The sequence below is a fragment of the Ictalurus furcatus genome, chromosome 16 (genome assembly GCF_023375685.1).
Source record: "Ictalurus furcatus strain D&B chromosome 16, Billie_1.0, whole genome shotgun sequence".
Lineage (NCBI taxonomy): Eukaryota > Metazoa > Chordata > Actinopteri > Siluriformes > Ictaluridae > Ictalurus > Ictalurus furcatus.
Window position 1 is genome coordinate 18,695,727 of NC_071270.1, and position 11,825 is coordinate 18,707,551.

The 11,825-nt window shown below is 39.5% G+C and overlaps 1 protein-coding gene across 1 annotated transcript in view; it reads right to left on the reverse strand.

Annotated features, from left to right (window-relative positions):
* Positions 1 to 594: 594 nt before the first annotated feature.
* ankrd55 (ankyrin repeat domain 55) overlaps positions 595 to 11,825 on the reverse strand; it is a 21,520-nt gene continuing 10,289 nt past the window's right edge. Inside the window, exons 7-11 of the mRNA XM_053646110.1 lie at positions 9,085 to 9,269; positions 5,870 to 6,037; positions 2,527 to 3,164; positions 2,356 to 2,448; positions 595 to 1,795 (exon numbers count right to left, since the gene is read on the reverse strand). Coding sequence (XP_053502085.1) covers positions 1,509 to 1,795; positions 2,356 to 2,448; positions 2,527 to 3,164; positions 5,870 to 6,037; positions 9,085 to 9,269 — 1,371 coding nt within the window. The 3' untranslated portion in view covers positions 595 to 1,508. The remainder of the gene's footprint in view (positions 1,796 to 2,355; positions 2,449 to 2,526; positions 3,165 to 5,869; positions 6,038 to 9,084; positions 9,270 to 11,825) is intronic.

The window sequence follows — 11,825 nt, forward strand, 5'->3', positions numbered from 1 at the left end:
ATGAACATAATTGTACATATTTGTGCTCAATTTTTGAATGTGTGAATACTTGTATATGAATGCTGCAGTTATAAATGGGTCCTTGGCTCTTGTGAAGATTTCTGTTAAGTAACTGGAATTAAATTCCTCTGAACACTATGTAGGTTTTATTCAGGATGGTAAATACTGCAGCGTCTGCATCATTATCATAAATAAATATTAGCATTGAGGGGGGTTTGGAAAGCATAGTTACCGGGTCAAAGCTGTTGTAGTATACATGTTGTAGTTATTATTTAATTGACCACAGTACGGTTATTATGCTCTATTTTAATCAGAAGGTGTTGATAAATTTTTCATAACAGGTACTTTGGGAATAGTGCCAGCTGTGGTATAATTAAATTAAATGATAACTACAGTACCTGTAACTATAACTTTGACCCCCTAGCTATGCTTCCTGAAGCCCTTGGGGGTCTCTGGACCATGGCTTTGCCTATCCTTTAAACCAGGGATATGATAATGATACAGCAGCTGCAGTATTGACTGTCTAGAATTAAACCTGTGTAGTGTTGTAGTTGTACTATTTAAGTATACAATGTATAGTATACAAAGTACACAGCCAATTCATATCAGATGGCGTTGATTACATTTCTTAAATTAACAGCAACTCTGACACTCGTGTCAGCGGCAAAGTTTATATCATATATATGTACTTGTTTCTATAGTAACAACATACACAGGAACTTGTATGACAGACATTCCACATTATTAATTTTTTTGAAAGCATGTACTCGCTATGGTTAAGTTTTCTTTGAGGAGGGGTTTTCCAGGCATTTTTGGAAGGAGTCTCCAGTTTCTGTAACATTACAAGTTGCATTTTTTTGTTTTAACTAACAGCATGCCCCATCATGTTTTTATTTAACTGGTCATTTGAGTTGAATATATACAGTGCCCTCCACTAATATTGGTCCCCTTGGTAAATACGAGCAAAGAAGGCTGTGAAAAATTGTCTTTATTCTTTAACCTTTTGATCTTTCGCTCACAAAAATACTCTGCTCTAACGGATATCAAACGATTGCATACAAAACAGGTTTTTTTAGTGGAGGGTATTGTATTTGAACATTGTATTTGTGCTGCAATCATAAGTCAGTCCATGATCCGTGATATTCCAAAAAGTACAAGCCCATTTATTAATGTTAATTATTTAAAACATTTAACTTAAATAATCAAACTACAGGTATGTTTGTGTAAGATATAGGTAAACCAGAAATCAGATCATACACAGTGCATGCCATAGACAAGTGTCTATTATTTTGTAAAAACATGTGTAAAAATAGGCTGATATCATCATAAACTTTATCAAACATTTTAACAATAGCAATGCATTAAAATGAACCTCCTTCTTCTCAAGTCCTCATGAAAATATATACTGGGAGTTTACTGACAGTCCGAGCAATCAAATAAAACCAGAAGATCATAGTATTTTCGAGTTTACAGACAGAAACCAGTTTTAATGTGGCTGAGAAAAGGCATCAGGTTCTTCTGTTGGTGTTATTCTCAGTTGTCTTCGGGAATTTCGGAGGTGAAGGGCTTCGTTTCCTTTGGGGTGGGATAGCGGGAAGAACTTGCATGTTTCGCAGCGGCTCAGTGCTCAGAGGAGCAGGAAAGGAACACAGAGACTGGCTCTGATGGATGCCTGGTCTGTGACTCTTAGACGTTACAGGAGGCGGGAGTCCTGCTAGACTACGCCCCAGAGAGCTGAGGGGCAGGGATTTGGACTTCCTTACTCCTTGAGAGACTTGATCAGGTGGCAGAGAGACTGAACAAGAAGAAAAGCAATTTGTAAATTCGATACAATAATGTAACTTTGCTGTAGCTTTGATATTATATGTATTACATGTAGCAAAGCCAAAAACCCCCCAACAAATGTACGGAAATTCCTTAATGCACATTTCTTAACCTTCCAAGACTAAGTTACAAACAAATAAAGAAGCGTGCTTCGCTTCCATGAATACATGATTTTTGATACTCCATACTTGCTCCAGACTTGTTGATAATGTTCTGCGACATAAGGTCGGCCTCAGTCATGCTCTCTATTAAAGATACTGTTTAAACGCAATAAAAATGTTTTAGCAGACTACTTATAGTAGGAAGATTCTGTAGTACTTCCTCATGATATTGAGCTCATTTTTTTGATTGTCAGCGTTAATTGTGACATACATCCAGATGGCGGTCATAATGTGTCATTTGTTTGGCTATGTCACATAGTGCTGTGTGGTATTGGATATTGGTATTGGGGCATTTTTACAATTATGAGTAAATGAGCACGGTATTGGATCGATCAGTATCGATGCATCCAGACTTTGATAAATAGCTTACATCGGTGAGTGCAGTGGTCACGAATGGGAGCCAAGCTGTTGCGCGTCAAGGCCGAGTCTCTCATTCGCAGTGGTACCAGATGCGTATTTGCAACTGTTCAAATGGAAGAAAAGGCATCACATGCATGCTGTTGAAATAGCTTTAGCAGTAGATATGGGTTTTGTAACTCACCTTGGTCATTTCTCTGGATATAGGGTGTGTGGTTGGAGCAAAGCACATCTATAGGACTTGGTGTTTCGTGTAACAGTTTATCCAGCATCCTGTCAGAAGGAGGTGACACCCAAGCCTTGTGGGTTAGCAACTGACTGGATTCTGTTTTCCAAGGAGGACCTGTGCCTTTCTGAGCCCTTGTTCTGCTGTCAAACAGGTCATGTTCACTCTTGCTCTTCTGTGACCTGTGGGCCAAATGACTAACCATCTGCCCTGACACAGTTCTATGTGGTGCATTGTGCAAGTTGGTTAACAAAGAGTTTCCCAGAGTGATAGGTGGAAGACTCTGTGTGCGTATAGGAGGTAGGCTCCTGTGGTCCTTGGGAGTGGGGTCCTCAAGCCTTTCGGGCTCATTAGGTTGCTTTCTGCTGTCCTCCTTGGCAGGGAGATCAACAATGCAGTCGAACATGGTGATGATGTCATCCACTTCAGAGGTCTCTTCTTGCAGGTGGCGCTCTCGGCTCAGCTCCCTTTGCCGTGTGGCATGCAGTTCTTTCTTCTTTTTACATGAGAAGATGTGGTTCAATACACGAAATTTTCCTTCTTTTCTGATAGCAGGGTCACTGCTTTGGGAAAGTAGCTGCCGGGTCGATTCAGGCCTGCACACAAGTAAGATCATAAGATGTTAATAACATGTGTTTTGGTCAGGAGAAACAAACAGCCTAAAGACTAAAAATCATGTTTTCCTATCTATGACGTACTTATGACACATACTATAACACCTCAAACTGAACTATATTTATATTTTACCAGAAATGGTGCGAAACTTTTTTAATCTTTCTACAAAGATTGTGTTAGGGAAGGAGCCAAGTTAGTGTGATTTCCTCACACAGTGAATTCCACACTTTGATTAAATTGTTAGACAGTTACATGCCATAGCAAAATGGACATAGCCAAATCGAAAAATCAGTGTTGCTCCTGCACTGCAGTCAAAATGGGAAACGTTCTGATTTTGAAACATGCAAAAGAGTATCATATTTCAGTTCAGGAAATGCTGTAGCTGTCATAAATATATGTAAATGAGCATTTCCCTTTGTGAAGAGTTTCCAGGCTGTCACACATATACAGTATTGGCTAACTGAAGGTTTGATAAGGTAAGGGTTTCAAATATTTTAAATGCTCAGAAAGGTTTTACTGCTTCTATGGAGAGTAAAGACAGTCCTGAGATAAATAATAAATTAGACCACCGTGTAGCAGATTAAAGCTAAACCTTGGTTTCACTTGAAAATGAAATAAATAAATAAATAAAATGCTATATCCTAAATCAGGGGAATAAGTAGTTAGAGCCCGTTAGTAGTTACTAATCCCATTTATAATCAAAATATAGTAGTCATTCATTAATTCAGTACACATTCTATAGTGTATAACTGTTGACATGTGGGTTAGCTGCTGATGAAGATAGTAAAGTTCTGGATAAACCAGAATAATCCCCTTCGAAAGTATCCGAACATCAAGGCCAGTTCCACTGTTTTCAGGATGCATTGAAGATATTTGGGTTTGAGATCAAAATGAATGAGATGATTGATCAGAATTTCAGCTTTCTTTTCCTGATTTACATCTAGATTTGTTAAACAACTTAAAACATGAGCAAAATTCTAGGAACAGATAGTGTTAAAGTAAATTAAAGTAAATAACACTTAATATTTGGTTAAATATCGCTTGCTTGCAATAACTGGATCAAGCCAGTGATGCACTGACATCACTAAACTGTTTTTCTTTTGTGTTGCTTTTCCAGGCTTGTCCTGCAGCTTCTGTCAGTTATTGTTTGTTTCGGGGGGTTTCTCCCTTCAGTCTCCTCTTCAAGAGGTGAAATGCTGCTCAACTGGTTTAAGGTCTGGTGATTGACTTGGCCAGACTAAAACCTTCCAATTTTTTTCCCCCTGATGAAGTCCTTTGTTGTGTTGGCAGTGTTTTTTTTGTCATTATCTTGCTGCATAATGAAGTGCCTCCCAATTTGATTGGATGCATTTCTCTGTAAATTGGCAGAAAGATTGTTGCTGAATTCAACTTTTGAATTCATTCTACTGCTACCATTATGTGTTACATTATCAATAAAGATTAGCAAGCCCATTCCAGAAGCAGCCAAGAAAGCCCAAGCCATGACACTATCTCCACCATGCTTGACTGAGACATGCTTGAACTTCTATGTTTTGGATCATGAGCAGATCCTTTCTTTCTCCACACTTTGACCTTTCCATCACTTTGGTAGAGGTTAAGCTTGGTTTCAGAACTTTTGTGGCTCATCTCTGTATTTCTCTGCAAATTCCTATCTGGCTTTCTGATTCTTACTGCTGATGAGTGGTTTGCATCTTGTTGTATGGCCTCTATATTTCTGCTCTGGAAGTCTTCTTTGAGCGGTGGATTGTGATACCTTCACCCCTGCCTTGTGGAGGTTGTTGGTGATGTCACTGACTGTTGTATTTGTTTTTTTTCTTCACAGCTCTCACCATGTTTCTGTCATCAACAATTCCTTGGCCGACCTGCTCCATGTCTGGTTGTTAGAACCCCAGTGGCTCAGGTGGTAGAGTGGGTTGTCCACCAATTGTAGGGTTGTCGGTTCGATTCCCATCTCCACATGCCGAGGCAAGACACTGGACCCCAAGCTGCTCATGATGGCAGGCCAGCGCCTTGTACGTGTGTGTGTGTGTGTGTGTGTGTGTGAATGGGTGAATGAGAAACAGTGTAAATCACTTTGTAGAACCGCTAAGATTAAAAAAATGCTATATACTGTAAGTGCAGACCATTCTATTTCAGGACATTCCAAATTGTTGTATTGGCTTCAGAATGGCTTCTCCATTACACAGCTCTCTGGACTTCATGTTGGTTTAACCTTTTAAACCAACAAATGCCGTCTTAAGAGTCGAAACCTAGGGCTCCTACTAGGAGTAGACTATTCAAGTTTCTTTTTCTGGCTGCGAAAATGTATCTGAATGTAAAAAGGACCACCCTTGTTAGTGTATAATGGCTATCTGTCACACTGCCATGCAGCCCAGTGGTTAATACTTTCCATTTCACCACTTTTTCTCTGTTCCACTTTGTGAGTGGAGCAGCTGCATTTCCCTTTTTGAAAAGGGCTGATGTAATTTTTCCTGACCATCCCTAGCTGTTACAGTAAATCACTCAACATGTTGCCAAACAGTAAATTAATTTACTTGAATTGGCATGACTGAAGTTATAGATAATTAATTATACAAGTTATACAAATTAATGCATTCACAGAGAACACATGAAACACTGGTCCTGCGTTAAGGTACTTCTTTTCAGAAGGTCATTTAAAGGGTACCTTTTAAATAGTAAATCTAACCTGCTGTCGGCTGATAGGAGTTTGATGCAGGCAGTGTGGCCGCAGTACATGGCGTACGTCAGTGGCGTGTTCTCGTTGATGTCTCTTGGCCCAGGCTCCACGCCCAGCTGTAACAAAGCTTGCACACACTCTTCCTTTCCTGCTGCAGCTGCCCAGTGCAGAGGCGTCCTAATACAGGATTTGCAGAGAGAACAATAAATAGCATACGCAATAATGTGAGCCACAAATTGCTACATTCACACATTACATTGCAATAAATGACCAATTAATGACCAGTAAACATATTTGAATTAGACTGGAGCAGGAGTGGTTAATCCAGCGGTTAACCCAGGTTTAACCCAGTACACCAAACAAGCAATTTTACTTACTCTAGTTACTCTGGGAATCCAATCTTTTTAGGATATCATTTCCCCATGTTTTTTCAGGATATTTCCCATGACTTATATACCTAAGAGCTGTTGATCATGGAATGGCTCACATCTGCTGACATTTGATATATACAGACTTGCCTACTATGAAAGACCAGTGGGTGATTAGGTTTAAATGAATTGTTATTCAGCCAAATAAAAGAAGAAAATATACCAAATTGCAATAAAACATTATAAATATATATATGAACCTGTTTCTTTTGGTAAAATAAATGGTAAAAGAAATAGATTTTGCTGGTGATAAGATCTAGTTTAATGCATACAGTGCTGTGAAAAAGTATTTGCCCCTGATTTCTGTGTATATCTCCTACTAAATAGTTTTAGATCTACAAAATAAATACAATATAAAACAAAGGCAACTCGAGTAAACACACAATAAAGTTTTTTTTATTTAAATTTTTTATTGAAGACTGACCACACACTTGAAGATTGGCCAACGACCGGCGGGCGTGGCCCGATTTTAGGCTTGTTGCTACCAACTTTTTGTCCAAAAAATCCTCAATTGTGTGGTGTCATTACGATTATTTTACTGCTCTGGATTGAGTCGGAGCCTCCTTGATCCCTGATGCCTCCGGCATCCTGATCAAGAGTCGTAAATATCAAACGTTTGATATTTACGACTCTTGATCGGGATGCCGGAGGCGGGATATCCGCAATAGCCAATGAGAGCGAGCAAGCTTCACCAACCAGGTGTTACGTGCTTTTATAGCGGAAATATGGCAGCCACAAACATGCCACGGGAGAGACAACTTCGTCTGTGTTTATAAAGAAATGGCTATCATGTAGAGGATGTTTTGAAAATAAAGTTATAAATAAATAAACTTTAAATAAAGTTACGTTTAGCTTAAATTGCTGTTTTGCTATTTTGTTTCACCTTTTTTGTTTTTCGCTGCAAAAAATAACGCATGCCAGGAGAGCCAGTTGATGACGTCGGTCGTCCTCCATATATTTGTTTTTCTACTGAAGTCATGTTTGATAAAACGTGAGTTTCTGTGAGATCTCGTGTCTGTGAAATCGTTACTACAATCGACAGGTGTGTGGCCTCGCGGTCTGGCTGGATCGACTAGTGTGTGTGTTCGGAGGATTATAATGTTAAAAATCGTTTGAAGCTGTTCTTATATCTGTGGTCTCCCACGGTTTTAAAATCGGTTAAGATAAAAAATTCTCTAGTGTGTCCATGGCAGAAGGAAAAAAGTTATCTAACACCTATCATTCGTGAAAAACTAATTGCCCCATAAACTTAAAATCTGGTTGCTCAACCTTTAGCAGCAATAACTGCAACCAAATTCTTCTGATAACTGGAGATCAGTGTTTCACTTACTTCTAGGACTAGGATTTAATCCTCTGCTTTGGATCATTGTCTTGCTGCATAATCCAGTTGCGCTTGCGTTTCAATTTACGGACTGAAGACCGGACATTCTCCTTTAGGATTTTCTGGTAGAGAGCAGAATGAATTTTTCCCTCAATTACTGCAAGTTGCCCAGACCCTGAAGCAGCAAAGCATCCCCACACCATCACACTCCCACCACCATGCTTGACTGTAGGTATGATGTTCTTTTTGTGGAGTTCTGTGTTTGCTTTATGCCAGATGTAACGGGACCCGTCTTCCAAACAGTTCCACTTTTGACTCAACAATCCACAGAACATTCTTCCAAAAGGTTTGAGGATCATCAAGGTGTGTTTTAGCAAAATTCAGACGAGCCTTAATGTTCTTCTGGGTTAGAAGTGATTTTTACCTCACCACTCTTCCATGGATGCCATTTTTGCCCAGTGTCTTTCTGATAGTGGCGTCATGAATAGTGACCTTTATTGATGCAAGAGAGGTCTGTAGGTCCTTTGATGTTGTCCTTGGCTCTTTTTGTGATATCCTGGATGAGTAGTTGTTGTGCTCTTGGAAGTATTTTGGAAGTTTGGACACTTCTGGGAAGGTTCACTACTGTGCCAAGTTTTTCCATTTGGAGATAATGGCTCTCCCTGTGGTTCTTTGGAGTCCCAGAGCTTTTAAAATAGCTTTGTAACCCTTCCCAGACTGATGTATGTCCTCCTCATCATTTCTGGAATTGCTTTCAATGTTGATATAGTGTGTTACTAGATAAGACCTTTTAACCAACTTCCTGCTGTTGAAAAAGTTCTATTTAAGTGTTGATTTGATTGAACAGGGTTTGCAGTAACCAGGCCTAGTTGAGTCTAGTCCAGCTGAACCCCATTATGAATGCAGTTTTATAGATTTGGGGAACTAGTAACTACGGGGGCAAATACATTTTGACACAGGCCCAATTGGTATTGGATAACTTTTTTGCTTCAATAAATAATATCATCATTTAAAAACTGTATTTTGTGTTTACTCAGGTTGCCTTTTTTTATCTTAGATTTTGTTTTCATTTCTGAAACAATTTAGTATGAGATCTACACAAAAACAAAAGAAATCAAATACTTTTTCACAGCACTGTATATGTAGCTAATGTCTGGTGATACTTTAAAATATGCAGTTGCAGTAGCTTAATAGCCATAACACACTTTTCCAGAACCCTGCTAATTTTCCAGAAGAAGATAGCCCATAAACGTACAAGTTTTTTTTTGTTGAGGAAATCCTGGTGTCACTTTTTAAACAGAACATCTTCATGTTGCTGTTACACAGTAGGACTGCTCTTAGTTTCTGGTTTAACATGGTTTAACATTTTGGTTTAAAAACAAGTTTTTACAGGAAGTTGAGAATTCAAAGGAAGTCATAAGGCCTACTGAGTAGCTGAGGTGAAGTGAATCATAAGACATGTACCACTATCTTACCGCTCATCTACATCAAGAGCCTGCAGATTGGTTTCAGGGACGCGTGCAAGCTCGTAGATGATGTCACTGTAACCTGCTGCGGCGGCAATGTGAACGCAGGTCTTGCCATTCTCGTCGTCGTAGTTTATGACAGTGGAACCAAGGTGATGGTCAAGAATTAGTGAGCACATAAATCTGCTTCCACTCTGCCAAATGGTAAACAAGCAAAAAATCATTTTATTTTTTGTGGCCAAATAAAGTTCATAAAAAAGCATTATGACACCAACTTTATTAGCTGATGCTGGAATCTCAGGTAATTGATTGAGTAGGAGTGAGGTTTTGTGTTAAATTAATAAAGATGGCCTGTGGGAGACTCTATATATATATATATATATATATATATATACTTATTAAAACTTACTCTGGTTCTTACAACTCTACTCAGCGCACTTTGCATTTCTAGAACTCAATTCTAAATCTTGCATGGTAGCACTACTTGTATTGTTCTCTGCTTGATATATCGTTTTGCTTGTATTTCCTCATTTGTAAGTTGCTTTGGATAAAAGCGTCTACTAAATGAATAAATGTGTATATATATATATATATATATATATATATATATATATATATATATATATATATATATATATACAAAGTATCTCACAAAAGTGAGTACACCCCTCACATTTTTGTAAATATTTGATTATATCTTTTCATGTGACAACACTGAAGAAATGACACTTTGCTACAACGTAAAGTAGTGAGTGTACAGCTTGTATAACAGTGTAAATTTGCTGTCCCCTCAAAATAACTCAACACACAGCCATTAATGTCTAAACCGCTGGCAACAAAAGTGAGTACACCCCTAAGTGAAAATGTCCAAATTGGGCCCAATTAGCCATTTTCCCTCCCCGGTGTCATGTGACTTGTTAGTGTTACAAAGTCTCAGGTGTGAATGGGAAGCAGGTGTGTTAAATTTGGTGTCATCGCTCTCACACTCCCTCATACTGGTCATTGGAAGTTCAACATGGCACCTCATGGCAAAGAACTCTCTGAGGATCTGAAAAAAAGAATTGTTACTCTACATAAAGATGGCCTAGGCTATAAGAAGATTGCCAAGACCCTGACACTGAGCTGCAGCACGGTGGCCAAGACCATACAGCGGTTTAACAGGACAGGTTCCACTCAGAACAGGCTTCGCCATGGTCGACCAAAGAAGTTGAGTGCACGTGTTCAGTGTCATATCCAGAGGTTGTCTTTGGGAAATAGACGTATGAGTGCTGCCAGCATTGCTGCAGAGGTTGAAGCGGTGGGGGGTCAGCCTGTCAGTGCTCAGACCATACGCCGCACACTGCATCAAATTGGTCTGCATAGCTGTCGTCCCAGAAGGAAGCCTCTTCTAAAGATGATGCACAAGAAAGCCCGCAAACAGTTTGCTGAAGACAAGCAGACTAAGGACATGGATTACTGGAAGCATGTCCTGTGGTCTGATGAGACCAAGATAAACTTATATGGTTCAGATGGTGTCAAGCGTGTGTGGCGGCAAACAGGTGAGGAGTACAAAGACAAGTGTGTCTTGCCTACAGTCAAGCATGGTGGTGGGAGTGTCATGGTCTGGGGCTGCATGAGTGCTGCCGGCACTGGGGAGCTACAGTTTATTGAGGGAACCATGAATGCCAACATGTACTGTGACATACTGAAGCAGAGCATCATCCCCTACCTTCGGAGACTGGGCCGCAGGGCAGTATTCCAGCATGATAATGACCCCAAACACACCTCCAAGATGACCACTGCCTTGCTAAAGAAGCTAAGGGTGAAGGTGATGGACTAAACCCTATTGAGCATCTGTGGGGCATCCTCAAACGGAAGGTGGAGGAGCACAAGGTCTCTAACATCCACCAGCTACGTGATGTCGTCATGGAGGAGTGGAAGAGGACTCCAGTAGCAACCTGTGAAGCTTCGGTGAACTCCATGCCCAAGATGGTTAAGGCAGTGCTGGAAAATAATGGTGGCCACATAGTGACACTTTGGGCCCAATTTGGACATTTTCACTTAGGGGTGTATTCACTTTTGTTGCCAGCGGTTTAGACATTAATGGCTGTGTGTTGAGTTATTTTGAGGGGACAGCAAATTTACACTGTTACACAAGCTGTACACTCACTACTTTACATTGTAGCAAAGTGTCATTTCTTCAGTGTTGTCACATGAAAAGATATAATCAAATATTTACAAAAATGTGAGGGGTGTACTCACTTTTGTAAGATACTGTATCTTTTTAAATGAATAAAATTTACAACTTGGAAAGCCCTAACAGTCAAATAATTCTAAAATAATTGAGTATTTTAGGCATAAAGGGCCTTGGCAGCATGGTTCAGTAAATCTGTTTGTAATTATGAATTTCTCAATCACATGATCACTATTATGCGCAGAACCATTTCTATTGTAAGATTCTGTATATTGCGATGATTGGAAGAGGGAATGGGGGATTTTGGAGAAATGTTCATTTATCAGAAACGCATGAGAAACAAGTATTTGAAAGGCTGAGAAAGGCTGAGAAAAACAAAAACAGCTCTCATTTCCAATGCTTACTTAGGTATTAGGCAAGTCTAGTTTTGTGTGGTTTTTCAGATGGAATTTTTGCTGAAACCTGTCAAGCCTGTTTAATGATATTACCTTGAACACAGTTAAACAAAGGTACATCTAAAACTGATCAAAAGTCGCTGCTAGCTTGTACATATTGTACATATTGTCCATATTGTACA